Raw genomic sequence first — 17,632 nt, 5'->3', positions numbered from 1 at the left:
TCCGTAGAATTCTTTATTAGTTTTTTTTAATGTTCCTGATGGAATAATATACTTCTGGAGTTTGAGTTTTCTGTTACTGTTGTGAGTTTTACTGAGCTACCTTGACATGTAAAACTGTATCGATTTTACACTCCTGAGCACTAACAGCTCCTACTGCAACTCTGCAAGTTTTTTTGTAGTCTGTTCTTTGACCAGAATTCACAAATTTGACATCTAGAAATAAATCCAGTATTTCAGTCTTCCATGTGACAATGGTGAGGAAAAAATTAAATTTGTCAGAATTTTTCTTCATATGACATAGAACAAAGTTTTGGAAGAAAAAGAATAGACGTAGCCCACAGTGGGGGGGAATCTTTGTTTATCACTCTGGTATATTCCAAAAAGCTGCTCAGAATACATGGAAAGTTACAGTGCCCAACTCAGTGTTTGTAGATGTGACAATAAATAAATATTCCAAATTGTCGTTGTCAAACCTATGAAAAGGAAAGTGCAGTTTAGAGCAGTGTTATTATTTTATTGTTCAAATGTCTTGCATTTTTTGTAACATATTAAAAGAGAAACTTGAAATTCTTGCTGTAGGCATTTCATGGGAGAATTTTACAGTGTTTCGCAGAAGCCATATATATGTTTATAAAACATTAATAGTGACTCTTATACAATCTTATGCAACAGTATTAGCAAAAGTACACTGAAATACATTAAGATATGTTTAACTGGTATAAATTTAAAACTCGTGGTGGTAATAAGGAATTAATATTGGAATCACGAGTTGCATCTTATTTATCTTTAGATTACTGTTAATTTTAAGTACAAAAATTTTTGAATTGTAGAACTTAATGTACTATACAGCTCTTCAAAAAACAATGATATATTGTTTATTTACTCTCTTTAGGAATTGTGATAAACCCCGATTGATAGAAGCACTGAAAACCAAACGTATCCGTGATATTGCTTGTGGCAGCTCCCACAGCGCTGCCATTACCTCTAGTGGTGAGCTGTATACATGGGGTCTTGGAGAATATGGAAGGTTAGGACATGGAGATAATACTACACAGCTGAAGCCGAAGATGGTAAAATAATGTTTCTCATCTCTGATGAAATGTGAATGTGCTCATTTAGTAAACTGTAAAATAAAGGTAAAGCAAATCCAAAACCATAAATGCAGTATGATAATATTGTTTTGGAGTGATCTGATCGAGCTTTGGTACACCTACCTCTGATGTACTAAGTATTTCAGGAAGGCTGAAAAGATGCAGTCTCTCTTGCATTCAGAGCAGCTAGTGCTGTTTTGAAATGCTGTTTTGAACATACATGTCATGCATCTGTTCTGACACATAGCTGTGTCACTAAGCAGTGTTGGATCTTGAGTGAGCAGGACTTGATAACCTGGACGTCAAGTGTAACAGCTTGAAAATGTTTGTAAAGTTTTAAAAACATAATTAATGTATTTGAAACATCTCTTTCTCTCTTTTGCAGGTTAAAGTGCTCCTTGGACACAGAGTAATTCAGGTTGCTTGTGGAAGCAGAGATGCTCAGACTCTTGCTTTGACAGATGAAGGTAGGAATATCTTTATCCAGAAGCTGGATATCTGGCACGTGGGAATACTGTGATCATTGTTTGACCTACAGTTTGGTGTTTGTTAGGTTTGGTGTTTTCTTGGGGTGATGGTGATTTTGGAAAACTGGGCCGAGGAGGAAGTGAAGGATGCAACATTCCTCAGAACATTGAAAGACTAAATGGCCAAGGCGTTTGTCAGATTGAGTGTGGTGCACAGTTCTCGTTGGCATTGACCAAGTCAGGAGTGGTGTGGACCTGGTATGTGAAATTTGCCAGAAAATATTAATAAAGCAATTGCTAAGTATGTGTTGTATTTACTGCTATTTGATTGCCTTAACCCCATCTGTACTTCATCTGTGTGATGACTTTGTCTTTTAAATAGGAAGCTCTTTGAGAAAAGCTGTGATCTGTTCAGTTGCTCACTGTGTCTTGTATACTGTGCCTACATACTGAATTATGTGCTGTACTCTGCTAGAATTCCTGAGTCTCACTGAACATTTTCTCTCTTGAGAGTAATGAAGTATGCAAAAGAATGTTCAATTAAGACTTTGGAGCAGAGTTGGGAAAAAAAGAGAACATGGGAATCATAGCCTGCAGTTAAAACAGAGATTGGTAGAGTCAGGAAGTAACAAGAATGAAGAGTTACAAGAGTAAGCAAGTGCAGAACAGATTGCCTTGAAAACATGCAGATTGCTGCTGGGAAAGCCACGGAGTTATCAATAGTGACTTTTTTATTTTTCCTCTTTGTTTCTGCTTTTGTTTTGAGCACAAGCCTTGCTTTTTAAGTTTATAAATCTTTCTGTAAAATTTGTCAATTTCTGTAATGCAAATCAATTTCAGATCTCTACAGCTCAAGGTCTTACCCCATCTTTGAGTATAAATTGACCTGTTTACACATATAAAACCTAGGATGATGTAAAATTGTTGTTGTTGTTGTTACATAATTTGTCACCAACTGATGAATAATATAGAGAAATCCACAAAACTTACATTTTTAAAAGTTACTTCTCTTATTAAAAGGGAGAAAAGCTTTTAGTAGTTCTCATTCATCGTTGGCCACTAGAAACTAGATTTGTCTCTCTCTTTTTCCCCTCTGAGTTCTTGTGGTGATGAAAGGAGTAAGAGGAAGGGGAATTTGGCTGTCTTCAAGAATGTTTTGCAAAATTCTTGTATAATTTCATGACATTACAGGATGGCAAGGAGATTTTATTTTTTTCTTCTGTTTCACCTGTGCACGTCTGCACCTTATGATGGCTGAGATGCTTCTTAAGTTTTATCTTCACAAATTTGTACTGATTTGAGAGAAAAACTGTAACTTCTGTATTACATCTTTAGGTAGGCAGTGGTACTGTATGACACATTCACTTCCAGCATGAACTATTTTTTTTAGAAATTGGTTCTGGTGAGCTGCAGAGATGAGTAAATGGTTACTAAAAACACAATGAAGAAATACTGATCTTTTTCCTCTTCATTCACAGGCATTTTTCCTCTATGGCATATTTTTAGTGTGCTTTGTTTTCTTTATGACAATTTTATAAGATTAGATTATGATAAATTGAGACCCTATACTGAGGCTTGCAACAGTTTGAAGAAGCTCAATTCTGTATACACAGACACTCTTATTTTTTTTTCAAGTGAGTGAACTTGGTAAAGGATCTGTTATTTTTAGGTTTATCCTTATTAGTATAAGTAGGTCCAAAAAGAATAACGATCAGTTTTGTAGGTGTTTATAATTTCAGTGTATCTGCAGCAGATGAAATTCCATATAACTGCAGATGTATGAAAAGTCATAAATGATGCCTGTTCTAGACTGAGGTGAAATGTAGTGGGGTCATAGAATTGCAGTTATCCTTTGTCTATTCAATTTTGAATAGTGTGAGCACTATAATTGTCCTGAATTTTGCTTTTATTTTTGTGTCTGTTTTAGGGGTAAGGGAGATTACTTCAGGCTGGGCCATGGCACTGATGTACATGTGCGAAAGCCTCAAGTAGTGGAGGGTCTGAGGGGCAAAAAGATCGTGCATGTGGCAGTAGGTGCCCTCCACTGTCTAGCAGTTACTGACACTGGACAGGTATGTTACTTATCACCTTCCTTTCCCCTGTTTCCTCCATCCATAAAGAAACAAAATCTGGAGTAATTACTATGAAATTGATTCTTTCAATTTAGTTGTTCACTTTGAACATTGTATAATTGATCAGCTGATGATTTATAAATCTACAGTGATTTAGGAATCACCTAATAAAGGGTTACCTTGTTTTTTTAACATATGACAACACTTGCATTATTTAAAATTAAAGTAGTAGGTTCTATAAAATATTCTGGATTATTAATACAGATCGCTCAGATTTTTCTGTAGAGTTGTAAGGAAAAGAAATGAGGCAATCATTGAGGTGAATTAATGAACTGAAATGTCTTCTGGCAGGTTTACGCGTGGGGTGACAATGACCATGGGCAACAAGGGAATGGAACTACTACAGTCAATAGAAAGCCCACTCTTGTCCAAGGCTTGGAAGGCCAGAAAATCACCCGGGTTGCTTGTGGATCTTCCCACAGTGTAGCATGGACAACAGTGGATGTAGCTACACCATCTGTTCACGAGCCAGTACTTTTTCAGACAGCGAGGGACCCTTTAGGTGCTTCTTATCTTGGTTGGTAGACATCATCTTATGCTTTTTTTTAATGCCAGAGTAGAGTTAGGTGTGTGCGTAGTTTGGCAGTTGATAGAAGAGTACAAAAAGAACACTGTCTAAAGAAAACTAAAAGTCAGCAAAGAAGCAAAAGATCAAAAGGCATCCAATATGAGGAACACCCCCATCTAAATAAAACAAAGCCTCTTCCTGAAAATGGGGATTTATAAAGGGCTTGTTCAAAAGTAAAGTGTAACATACCTGATCGAATACTGCAAAGTCTTTGTCTTTTAATGTAGAGTATAGCTTTGTAGACATGGTAAATGGATGCTACTGTAACACTGGCCTTGTTACATGTCATGTCTTTGCTGTAGTTTTTACACTACTGCTATTTTTTGTTTCTGAAGTAAGCGACTAAGAATTACTGAGAAAAGACAAAGAAGTTTTATATTAAACATAAAAGATCCAAACATTTTGCTAATTGCTTTCTTTGAAAACTGAGTAAAGAGAGTAAGAACTATATATATAGAATATTTATTTAGTATTTTTAGGATACCTAATTAACATTAATGTTGTTTGAAAAATTTCTGTTTAAGTTAAATTTGTTTTAAATGCCAATCACTAAAATATTTATATGTTATCCCATTCTTCATGAATAAGTGAAAAGGTAGAACACAGTTTTATGAAGGCATTTGCTGAAAAAGCTTCAGTATTGATTCCAATATTGTAACTGTAGAACTGCAGTTTAATTAGATTTACAGCCACTTTATTGTGTATATAACAGAGCACTGGCACAGCATTCTCAGAGAGGCACCTCCTGAAAACTGCCTTGATGTGTGCCTGGGTGCCCTGTTCTGGGAGGCTCTGGTGGAGCAGGGATGGAAGCAGATGGATCAAGAGGTGCTTTCCAATGTCAGCTATCTTACGATTCTGTGATCTGTAATGATCTACCAAGAAATGAGATTAAGTTCCGATTACGTAGTACACTTTTAGTAAAACAGAAACAATTGCTTTCTCTTTTTCCCCCCCCTTACTTCAGGTGTTCCTTCAGATGCAGATTCTTCTGCTGCCAGTAACAAGATTAGCGGCGCAAATAGTTTGAAGCCAAATCGCCCTTCCCTTGCTAAGATTCTGCTGTCGCTTGATGGGAATGTTGCCAAACAGCAGGCATTATCTCATATTCTGATGGCATTGCAAATCATGTATGCCAGGTAGGCGTTCAAGTATTCCTTTGTTTTAAAGAGCAATACATGTCATACTGTACCATGTTTCGCTGTCTCTTGAGTCAGCTGTAAATGGTTTTACGATTTGGACTTCTCAGGATAGGGCCAAGCTTCACTTAATTTTTCTTTTGATATTCATATTAGATTTCTTTAGAATAAGAAGCTTTCACTACCTGGGGAAAAACATTTATTCAGGCATGCTCAAGTACGCTGTGTAATAGGGGCATAAATATGTCACGACAGGTGAAGTGGAAGAAGCAGCAGGGAACAGGGTTGAAAGAATAATAAAACTTTACCGTTCCTTGTCGATAGAGAACAGAATATTGCTGTTAAAATTTGTTCAGAGGAGAGCTCATGTAAAATAGTATGGCCTTAAGACACAATATTTAAGCATTTAACTTTGAGAATGGAAATAAACTCTGCCTGTGGAAACCTTTGCTTATTTTATTAAGCCAAGCTGATGCCATTTTTTTTTTTTTCCGAGTTCAACAAAGGAGTATAATTAGGCTTATATGAATCTGTCCTAAATGATTTCAGGGATGCAGTTGTTGGAGCACTGATGCCTGCAAGTATGATTGCACCAGTAGAATGTCCCTCTTCATCACCAGCCCCCCCATCAGATGCTACTTCTACAGGAAGCCCTGCAAGTGGAGATGAATGCATGCTTGTAGGAGATATAGAAGAGAGGCTGAGCCCAAACCCGTGGCAGGACAGGAGAGGGGAGGTAGTGTCTAATGAATTTTTTTCAACATTGTTTAAGAGTAAAGCTAAAACTGTATAGTATTTAGTTTGATGGTAAAGTAGCAGAGATTAAACAGTTGTTTTCATCCTCTAATTTATGGAGTGGATGCTTTATGTATGTCGGATTTGGAAATGCAAATTTTTCTGGAATCAACTTTGAACTTTCAGCATGCAGTATGTCATAAAAATGCAATTATGATTTATAGTAGCATTTTAAAGTTAGTTTTAAAATGTTTATTATTTGATCAGATAGCAAAGTAATTTTGCAAGACTGATGAAAAATCTGGATTAAAAGACTATTCAGCAATTATTTAATGAAATATCATTGTAAACTTATGTTAACTAAGGTAGACAGAAGAGCGTAAATGGGTTTCCACTCTCTTGATTCTGAACTGCTAGTAGAACCATAAAGAAGAAAGGCTTGCTGCTGAAGATCTTTTCCTACACAGACTACTAATTTGACATGTATTTATGGGGTGTCTTCTGCTTTGCAGACTCCACTGCAGACACTGATGTTTTACTGTGTATGTTTTGTAGTATGTGGATGTCATTGCTGACTTATCATGTTAGAAACATAAAATAGGAGCTAGAAAAACAGGGTATGAAACTGTTGTATCTGAATTTATGACTGTTTTTGAATTGCTACTGTCTTTGAACACAAACCCTTCTGAAAAATAAATACACTCCTAAAGGATTTGTTACACTCATTGCAGCCTTTGTTACTTTTGTTCGTGTTGGCTAGGTTGTTTCTTCAGAAGATGCTGTGACACCATCTGCTGTAACTCCCTCAGCTGCTGCTGCCTCTTCCCGTCCTTTCATTCCAGTCACAGATGATCCTGGAGCTGCCAGCATCATTGCAGAAACCATGACAAAAACCAAAGAAGTAATGTTGTTAATGCCTTCCTTAAAACTGAAGTCCTTATAGTGCTGTTACTGAACAGTTCTGCTGTTTTAGATCATTTGAAGTTACTCTATAAGTGATTGCATTTTTAAAGTACATTCAGAGACTGGGTAATTACTGCTACTTTTTTTTTTTCTTTTTTTCTGAAGCTGAAGGAATTCAATTTTGGAAAGCTTTTTCACTTGAGAAACTGTTTTAACAGTAGGTAAATTCTGAGGCCATGTAGTCCCAGAATTGCGAATTGTGTCTTAAACTACTTTCAAACTTCTTCAGACAAGTTATACATTTGTATTCAATGAGATTCCTTTTTCATCTTCCCTGTCTAAATCTTTCTGCAATTTGTTTTGTAGGATGTAGAAAGCCAAAGTAAAGTGTCTGGCCCAGAACCTCAGTACTTGGATGAGTTTACTAGCCTATTGGTCCCAGATGACACGCGAGTCATGGTTGACCTGCTAAAGCTTGCTGTGTCCAACCGAGCAGGTGACAAGGGAAGAGATGTTCTCTCAGCTGTTCTGTCTGGTATGGGCACAGCTTACCCACAGGTCAGATTTTGTTATCTTGCATTTTTAACTATGTCCTTTATGTTTTTAGCTTACTGGAATATTTTCATTTAATGTGGTATAGTTTGATGTACTGGGAAGATTAGTAAGCATGAAATTACAGTTGAACTTAATGCATCTGAATCTTAATGACTGTAATGGAGATGCTTCATGAATATATTTATTTGAAACAAGTGTAAATATGTCTGATATTTATGCCATAATATGCATATATATAATATAATTTCATATATAAATCATATATATGATTTATCATTCTGGCAAAGCATAATCTGGCAAAGCAATGAATCAAACAAGTTAAGAAGTTAAGAAATATTTGCAAAATGTTCATGGGTGTGAGTTTTCCTTGCATAACTAACAAACTGTGAATGAATGTTGTAATACTGGCTACCAAAAGCTATACAACAGAATATGACGATCATAACTGTTGCATATAATATCTTCTTATGGGAATGAACTGAATGTTGTTTAATGTTTCTTTAATATTTTTTTAATGAGTAATGATGCATTTGCTTTAAGATGCTGATATAACATATTTCACTTACGGCTCTGCACTGCTTAAAGTCTGCTTTGAAACATTGGAAGTGATTATGCAAAGCTCTTGTTTGTATTTCTTTTTTTCACTAATCAAAAAGATAAATAATGACTTTGCTAAGAATTCTGAGTTTTTTTTCAATTAATGATATAAATGACAAGACAGCTGTATTTTAAAAAATGAAATCTTAGGGTGTATCTGTTGTATTAAATCAGGATTGTGAGAGGCCACTCTAACAGATGCTGTAAGAGTAACAAAGTGGTATTTCAGAACCTATTAAACATCTTTTTTTCAAATCTTTAAATTCCTTGTGATGATCATATGGTCATTGATATACATATGGTCATTGATATATTGATATATGTGTATCAATGACCATATGTGTATCAATGACCATATGTGTATCAATGACCATATGTGTATCAATGACCATATGTGTATCAATGATATTCTATTCTGGATTTGAGATGTAGTTGTATCCCTCCTACTCCAATTAAATACATGCATTTACATATCATTTTTTGAATTGTTCAGGCGTTAACAAGTAAATTAAAAATTTCTTCTCCCTACTCAATCAGAATTTTTGTTTGAAACTGCTCTTCAGAAATTAGTATAGTTGGAGTTTTCTCTCTAAACAATGCATTTTAATGTTGCATATTGGTTATATACTTACATATTTCACTATTGGTTTATGTTTACAATTCAGTTTTTCTGCAATGGAAATCATTAGTTGCTTTGGCATTTACTTAATTTTTTTTTCATATTCTGAATGAATGTGATAGTTTATGAATCAGAATACATGTTTTTTTTTTGTTTTTTTTTGTTTTTTTTTTTTTTTTAAGTGAGGAAGAATGATAGTTGGCTCAGAGTTCCTGGACTAACCATGCACTGCTTTCATAAGCTTGGTTTTTAGGTGTGTGACTGTTTTTCTTGATTTAGGTTGCTGATATGTTGTTGGAGCTGTGTGTTACTGAGTTAGAAGATGTGGCAACTGACTCACAGAGTGGCCGCCTCTCTTCGCAGCCAGTTGTGGTAGAAAGCAGCCATCCATATACTGATGATACATCATCTAGTGGCACAGTTAAAATACCAGGTATAGGATTCCTAGAGTTATATTACTAAAACTCAGGTACTTGCAAGCCTGCATATGTAAATTTTTTTTCTCAGCTTACAAAAACATGTATTGAACTTTTAAGGTCATATTATCTATTGTATTGCTGTAATAAAATGTTTCTTAAAACACTTGTATACTGCATGAACATCTCAGTCATGTGAAATACACATTTACCCAAGTTTGGGTCCTGTGACTGAATTCCGTACACTGTTTCTCTGCAGCTATGTATTACTGCTGTTTTCTGTTCATTTATGAAGTTGAGAATGACTGCAGTCATTTTCAGGGTCAGTAATTGAACGCTCATCATGTAGCCTTAATCATTAGCAGATACTTTTTTCCTTCTGTGCTGTATTTTCATCTAGTTCTTCCTCCAGTGCTGATACTTAAACTCTCTGTTGCCTTTACCTTTTGATATTTGTCTTAACTGTAAATAAATATTTTTTTGCTATGGCAACTTCAATTGGGAATGTTCTGAACATAGTCTTCTGTATTCTAGCTCCGATTCACGTGAGCTGCCTGTAATGTAGGTCTTTCAAAGAGAAGTTAGAAACATTTTGTCATTAAACCAAAGCAAGTTCACATTTCTATTTTTATTAATAGCACTATGGCTTCCAAACAATTGCATTTGATTTCATGTGGATTTCGAAAATACTGCGTTTGCTTGTGGGATTGATTGCTCTGTAGAAGTGTGTAAATTCTTTGTTGCTGTTTAGGTGCTGAGGGACTGAGAGTAGAATTTGATCGCCAGTGTTCTACAGAGCGGCGTCATGATCCACTCACCATCATGGATGGTGTCAACAGAATTGTTTCCGTCCGATCAGGTGCTTTTCAAAAGTGTCTTGTGTGATTTACTGTTAAACATTGAATAAATGTGCCACTGTGACATAGTCCTTGTGAGCGATGTGCCATTAAAAAGGAGGAAAACGTATAAGCGATGTCCCATTTTAAATCAAAAAGGAAAGATGATCTATATGCAGACATATAAGAATGAACTTGAATATTTGAATTCACAGACTCTCAGAAGTATATGTTGTTATATTTTTCCTAAAAGCAATTGGAATGTAAAAAAAAAAAAAAAAAGTTTCTAGCGCTCACAGCCCATGTATGATTTTCTGCATAATCAAAGTTGAACAAATTGAAAAACAATTGGAAGAGGATACTTTTTTTTGCTACCCTTTGAGTTTTTCAAGTAATAGTTGCAGGAATTTGAGCTTTTATTTTATTTTGTTTTATTTTTACAGTCAAGACAAATGTTCTTCTGTTGAATGCCCAAAATAGAATCTAGGCTCTGTCTTTCTGTTTTCTGCTCTGGTCTATGTACCTGACTCTACATGAAATCTCCACATCTTTTATTCCATTGTCTATAATTTCATTTTTAAGTGCTGTTGCCTTTCTGTAGATGATAGAGGAGTATTTGAAATCTCATCAAATCTTAACCCTTTCCATCTGCGACATCGTGCAAGAATCTAAGTATACCACCCCTACTTAATGTTTTTCAGCACTTAATGTGACACACTATAATGTGAGCTTTTACTGTGAATGACTTTTTCCCCAACCTGTTTCAGATGCACATCTTCATGTGCTTTATTATTGAGCTGTTTTTGATTGGAAAAAGACCTAAAGCTTAATGCTTCAATTTATTTTTGTAATATGAAAAGATAATTTGAAGACAGGACAGTGGGATTGTAGTAAGAGCTCAGTTGTCTTCTGAAAGTGGTATGAAAAGCACTGAAGACATACAATAGAAGTGGTAATTGAACTGTTTAAGAATTATGTTTTGGTTATGTAACATCATTATAGGTATGTACATGTGCTCCACATACACTTTTCTTTTGGAATATGTTTATGTGATGTTTGTAATATTAAAATAACCGTAGAGAGAAGTTGTTACTGCTGAGTAGATTGGATTGGCTTGGTCAGCGTACGTGAACATGTTCATATTACTTACTGTAACAGGTCGTGAGTGGTCAGATTGGTCTAGTGAGTTGCGAATTCCAGGGGATGAACTAAAGTGGAAGTTCATCAGTGATGGCTCTGTAAATGGATGGGGATGGCGATTCACTGTTTATCCTATCATGCCAGCTGCAGGTAAAGTAATATATCTCATTTATAGAAGGGTAAGAGTATATTTGCCAATGTAATTTAAATATTTACATGCTAAAGGTTAATTGTTCATTTGTATTCATACTAAGAAAATGTTTTCTTTCATACATAGCAAGCATTTTCAACAGAGGCTTGAGAGGTGCACATAGGGGAGAGAAAAATGTTTTGTAGTTGCTCTCGTTTGTCTATCTGTGAAGGGAGGTTACTTCATGTGAGAGAGAGAGAGAGAGAGAGAGATACATATTATACATATATATATATATATACACGTATTATATATATATATACGTATTTTCCCTAATGAATCCATGGTATTATGTTAATTACATGGTGACTGGTGTGACTCGAGGGTACAGCTTAAAGCAAGAGGCAGAGTTAGTTCAGATTGGGCATTAGGGAGCAGTTCGTCACTGAGATGAGAGTGGTCAAGCACTTTAACTGGCTTCTCAGGGAAGTGGTCATGACCCTAAATGTTTTGGTGTTCATGAAGTATTAGGATAATACTCTTAGATGGATTGTTTAACTCTTAAGCTCCCCTGTGTGGAGTTGGGAGTTGTCCTCAATGATCCTTGTTTGGATCCATTATAACCCCAATATTGTATGTAATGAAAATGGCTCTTTCTTCCAGTTCCTTCAAAGTGAGGTGGAATGAACCAACTCGGATATAGACTGTAGATTGCTGTGTTTGTTCAGCAGATCCTGCTCTTATTTCTGTTCTAATTTCAGTAAAAGGGCATAAATTGTCAAATCTTCTTTACCTTTTCTTTTTATTTCTTTCAGGTCCCAAAGATCTTCTCTCAGATCGTTGCATTCTTTCATGTCCCTCAATGGATTTGGTTACGTGTTTGCTGGATTTTCGCTTAAATTTTGCTTCCAACAGGAGTATAGTTCCTCGCTTGGCAGCTTCTCTTGCAGCTTGTGCTCAACTGAGTGCCTTAGGTAGGTGTAAGTCCCAATTTTAAATCTACTTTTTTGAAGTTAAGTTTACTGTTGAAAGTAATTCTGTGTATTGTGTGCTTTTTGCTTCTTTAGCTGCTGGCCATAGAATGTGGGCTTTGCAGAGACTACGGAAGCTTCTCACAACAGAATTTGGCCAGTCTATTAACATCAACCGGATTCTTGGGGACAATGATGGAGAAGCACGGACTTTGGTAAGAGGGCACAGAAGCTCTCCTCTAACATTCTTCTCATTAAGATGTTTGTGAAGCATTAAAAATGTTGGCCTTTATTTACAAGGTTTTTATTGGTTACCACAAAATAGGAAATGTGCCAAATGAATAGCCTGCTTGAACATGTCTGCAAGTCTCTTTAAAGGGCTTTGTTTTAGAAGAAAAATTAAAGCTAATTCCAGTTTTGTATCCATGTAATTTTGGAATTGTCAAAGATGACAGAAATACTTTTGTATTAGGAAATGGATGGAACTGAAGCATCAGTTCCATCCACTTTCAAAGCAAACTATGGTTTGGGAAGTTACTAATGATTTGTCATGGCCATCTAAGTAATTTCCTACTTCCTAACACAGTGTAATTTTCAACTGCTCTGATTTCTCTAGAGTTTTACAGGGAGTGCTTTAGCTGCTTTGGTTAAGGGTCTTCCAGAAGCATTGCAGCGACAGTTTGACTATGAAGACCCTATTGTGAGAGGTGGCAAACAACTACTCCACAGCCCTTTCTTTAAGGTAATGGGATACAGTCAGTAAAGAATTCATGAGTAAAATTTTTTGTGATTTTTGTTTATGAGTGTGTGTGACTAGCTCACCTCATCCCGATAGAAAAACTTCATTTAAAGGCTGCTTTTAATGGATTTTGAAAAATTAGTCTGAAGTCACTGAGATTAGTTGAGTAATGATAAAATCAGAATATTACTTCTAGAATGAGAACCAAATATGCAAATACGAAAATCAGGAATACCTAACTAGACTGAGGTAGGTAGTTAAGAACAATATCATGAAAGTATAGTACACTACAGCTTCAGGTATACTTTTGACAATTGATATCTGAATTGTCCTAACAGGAATGTTTATATATTTTTGACCTTTAAAATATCTTGCAGGTATTACTTACCTCCAGTAGGAGCAAATAAGAATATCATAAAAGGAGGAATCTTCTATTTTGAGCCATGTACTTCAAAGTACAGAGAAATATGCTGAGCAAGTCTAGAAAAGAGCAACAAGAATAAAAAGGCTTAAAAAAGCTTCCCCTATAGTAAATGTAAAAGGATTTATCTGTCTTAAAGAAAATAAGTTCTTAAAATACGTAGAAGGTTTTCCAGGGCAGAAGTAATCCATTATATATTGTCTTTGCCAGTAACACACTGAATTACTTGATTTGATTGGAGGAAGGATACTTAGTTTAGAAATAGAAGGTAAAATGTTCAGCATGTCATTTTTGATACAGAAAAGGCAATTAATCTATTGTTTGTCACAAGTGTACTATGAAAATTCCTGTATTAGAGGAGGAAAGTTAGATATATAACTGTGTGAGATCAGCTTGCATACACTTGATGCTGCCTCATCAGTGAGGATAATGTAGGTGGATAGCTCTTAATGTCCCCCACACTTTACATTTTCTGAGGCTGTTGATGCCCTACTGGTCTATGAGCTGTTCTGCTACATCAAATGTATGTTAGTTTTTATTACATACTTTTGTTGCAGCTCTGAAATCTGTTTTATCTGCAGGTTCTTGTGGCTCTTGCTTGTGATCTAGAGCTGGACACTCTCCCTTGCTGTGCTGAGACACACAAATGGGCCTGGTTCAGAAGATACTGTATGGCATCCAGGGTTGCTGTGGCCCTTGACAAAAGGACACCATTACCTCGCCTCTTCCTCGATGAGGTATTGCCAGAATATTTTAAATAGCTCATGGAACTTAGAAAAGCGCTGCATCTAAAAGACTGAGATTTGAATTAGTTTATGCCAGCTGCGATCAGAATGTGGTATATTTGGAATAACATTGTTTAATGCAAAATATTTTACAGGTGGCAAAGAAAATCCGAGAATTAATGGCAGATAACGAAAATATGGATGTTCTTCATGAATGCCATGATGTCTTTAAGAGAGAACAGGATGAACAGCTCGTTCAGTGGATGAATAGGTTACTTCTTTCAGCTATCATTTGTTTTGTCTTGTGATGCTTTGTTGTTGTACAAATGAACTTTTTTTGTTACTTTCTTTAAGCTCATTTGTAATGCTTTATTTTGAATGTTACGCAGACGACCTGACGATTGGACGCTTTCAGCTGGAGGCAGTGGAACCATTTATGGTTGGGGTCATAATCACAGAGGACAACTTGGTGGAATTGAAGGGGCAAAAGTCAAGGTCCCAACTCCATGTGAAGCTCTTGCTACTCTTAGACCAGTGCAATTAATTGGTGGTGAGCAGACACTGTTTGCAGTGACTGCTGATGGAAAGGTAAGCGTACAATAAATGTTTGTTGGACTCCTTGTAAAAATTGCATCCTGTTGTGTGTTTTTCACCATTTACAAATATACATATTTTAAAGAAACTGAACTGTACCAATTCTGCCGTTACAACAGAGGAATTCAGTGAGCTGCAGCATTAAATACTTGAAACTAGTAATGTGTATTTCAGTTCTTCATTCAAAACTGTTGTCAGATTTTGGAAAATAAAGAATACAAGTAACATACTCATAGACTCTTGCACAACATCACAAACAGTAAAATGTAATGGTGATGATTTCTCCCTGACAGGAGAGAGATGTAAATGGAATCTGAGTTTGTTCAGAGCTGACTTTTGAAAGTTAGATATTGCAATATCTAATTTGCAGATACTTGGATGATACTCAGTGATGAGGATGGATCATTTAGTGTAATAGAGGGGAAAAAAGCAGATTTGTGAATGTGAAAATATCTTCATTTTGATACAAATGGCAGTTTTGTTTGAAGATATGGTACAGAATTTTAGCTGAACTTTCTTGTTGCAGTTACATTCATCTAGTGATATACTGTAACAGTTCTCTCCTGGACAGTCAGTATCATCCTTGTTTAATTTTTTACCAAGGGAAAAGGGACAGGTTAATGACATTGCTTTTGACATAATTGTGTTGAGGTAAATTACTTTTGAATAGACAAAGAGATTAAAAAGCAATACTGTAGATAAAGAATTGTGTGGGACAGAGTACAAAGAAGCATCCATGTTTGTGTGTGTCCCACGGAAGAAAGAAAACTAGAGTAGTAGTGCTTGAAAGACACCTGCAGAGGGTAGGTGGTTTTGTAATGTTATTGCACAAAGTTATATTTTCACAACATCAGCATTAGGATTTAAAATAGTCATTGACAGCTCAAATTAACTTGAATGTAGCCATAGTTTCATTCCTGACATAAGAGGTACTAACTTCCATGTATTGTACTTTCAAGTATGGGTAATTGAGTGTTATGGGGGAAGGAAAACTAAATGCATAGGAGTATAGAATCCTTGGTTTATTGGGACAGAATTAGAAACTTTGAAAGTGTAAAACCTTCTATAACAAATTTAATTTATATGAAGAATGTGTGCAAATAAGCTTATCAGTTATTATAAAACTAATACAAGTTTGAAAATCTAATGTGGAATTTTATTTGTATGTTTATCATGCATTTTATTAAATGCTGATCTGATTTTTTTTGGCAACGCAGATTGAAATTGGTCAAGAAATGTCTGTTTAATTTTTCCTTGATTAAGGTTAGATTGTATTGCTATGAAAGTAGTGTGGAAAATTCTTTTTCCAGAACATATTTATGTACACCTAACCTGGTATATTGAAGCAGGCTAGTGTTAAATTCTTTGTGTGAAACTGAACAGTTGCAAGCTACAGCTTCTGAGTTTTGTCTGTTTGGGCTTGAAAATTCACTTGAATTGCAATGGGAAAGAGCTCCCTTGAGTGCAGAACAATTGATAAGCAAAACTAAGTCACAGTTACATTGATAAGTAGAATTATTCTCTTTCTTCCAAGACCAGCTTGTGGAGTTGGAAAAGTAAGACAGTTTTTGGAGACAGAAGACCTTCAGGTAGTAAAAAGCAGAAGGCTTTAAAGCTAAATGCAGACTGAAAGTCGTTATGAAAAATTTACTTAGATGTGTGTCAGATCATCTCTGAAAGCAAAAGAAGGTCATGTCTATATAGTAGAGATCATGCTAGTAGTAAAGGGGCCTTGAATGACAAGTGTCCTTTCTAAGGGAAAAAGAGATATGTGTGTTGGAGGAGTTGTTCTTAGATTATATTTGTTTGCAGTATAAGCTGTTTCTGCTTCAGGTTTGACAAATAATTTGTTGCCTAAAGTTGGTCTCCTCTTCACATTTGTATTGATCTTGAATATGACTTCTGCTTCAACTTGCTTGGCTTTGTCCTTAGACTATTGTTATATAGTGAGGACCAAAATGAAAGCTTGAGTACTCCTTCTCCTTCCACACATTCAGGAGCTTCAGTATAGAACATGTACTGATGTTGCTTGCTTAAATTAAGTCTTTAAAAAAATGCCACTTCTATTGTGAAAGGAAAAACCTCTTCCTGTTAGTACATACGTGTTCAAAATTTCCAAAGGATGATATAGAGGCATATAAGAAACTTTTCTGGTGGCCTTTGCATCAATTCTGTTCTAGTATACATTCATTAAGAATTCTTCTCTATAGCCATAGTGAATGTTCTTCAAGACATAAACAAAATTGAAGTTTATTTTTTATTCTAAAGCTGTATGCCACTGGATATGGAGCAGGTGGTAGGCTTGGAATTGGAGGAACAGAGTCAGTTTCTACTCCGACTTTACTGGAATCCATTCAACATGTGTTTATAAAGAAAGTTGCAGTGAACTCAGGAGGGAAGCACTGTTTGGCATTGTCTTCAGAGGGAGAAGTTTATTCTTGGGGTGAAGCAGAAGATGGTAAACTTGGCCATGGAAACCGAAGGTAATGCTTTGGTTTTTTTGAACTATGAATGGGTATTTATAATAGTTGAAACGTATTTGAAGTGTTATATGAATATGGTCTGTATGTAGAAGTCAGTGGTAAGTAGTGATGTAGAAATGTATGTCTTCAAGTTGCAGAACTACAAAATTTTTGTCAGATAAAATTACTTGGATTTCTGTGACAAAATATTATCTTCTATCTTATCTGCTGATGCTGAAATCCAGAGGATTTCCTTTGGGATCTACACTGTGTGTATGTGGCACTTCAGGGAGGAAACAAAACTACCATTCTGCTTCTGATGTTCACTTGCAGTTACCTGTGTTAAAGAAGTTTTCTTGTTATAGACAATAATCAGATATTAAAAATAATAA

General features: G+C 35.6%; 1 protein-coding gene across 1 annotated transcript in view; it reads left to right on the top strand.

Moving 5' to 3' along the window:
* HERC2 (HECT and RLD domain containing E3 ubiquitin protein ligase 2) overlaps positions 1-17,632 on the top strand; it is a gene marked incomplete at its 3' end in the record, with an annotated part of 102,466 nt that overhangs the window by 64,352 nt on the left and 20,482 nt on the right. Inside the window, exons 60-78 of the mRNA XM_079537012.1 lie at positions 893-1,070; positions 1,477-1,558; positions 1,645-1,816; positions 3,486-3,630; positions 3,982-4,207; positions 5,226-5,397; positions 5,947-6,133; positions 6,893-7,033; positions 7,402-7,593; positions 9,086-9,239; positions 9,974-10,081; positions 11,217-11,348; positions 12,144-12,302; positions 12,396-12,514; positions 12,916-13,041; positions 14,041-14,196; positions 14,340-14,455; positions 14,574-14,772; positions 17,047-17,261. Of these exons, the coding sequence (XP_079393138.1) occupies positions 893-1,070; positions 1,477-1,558; positions 1,645-1,816; positions 3,486-3,630; positions 3,982-4,207; positions 5,226-5,397; positions 5,947-6,133; positions 6,893-7,033; positions 7,402-7,593; positions 9,086-9,239; positions 9,974-10,081; positions 11,217-11,348; positions 12,144-12,302; positions 12,396-12,514; positions 12,916-13,041; positions 14,041-14,196; positions 14,340-14,455; positions 14,574-14,772; positions 17,047-17,261 (2,979 nt within the window). The remainder of the gene's footprint in view (positions 1-892; positions 1,071-1,476; positions 1,559-1,644; positions 1,817-3,485; positions 3,631-3,981; positions 4,208-5,225; positions 5,398-5,946; positions 6,134-6,892; positions 7,034-7,401; positions 7,594-9,085; positions 9,240-9,973; positions 10,082-11,216; positions 11,349-12,143; positions 12,303-12,395; positions 12,515-12,915; positions 13,042-14,040; positions 14,197-14,339; positions 14,456-14,573; positions 14,773-17,046; positions 17,262-17,632) is intronic.

Source organism: Tetrao urogallus, assembly GCF_951394365.1.
Source record: "Tetrao urogallus genome assembly, chromosome: 1".
Classification (NCBI taxonomy): domain Eukaryota; kingdom Metazoa; phylum Chordata; class Aves; order Galliformes; family Phasianidae; genus Tetrao; species Tetrao urogallus.
The sequence above is the reverse complement of the archived record's forward strand: the minus strand, read 5'-3'. Positions and strand labels throughout refer to the sequence as shown.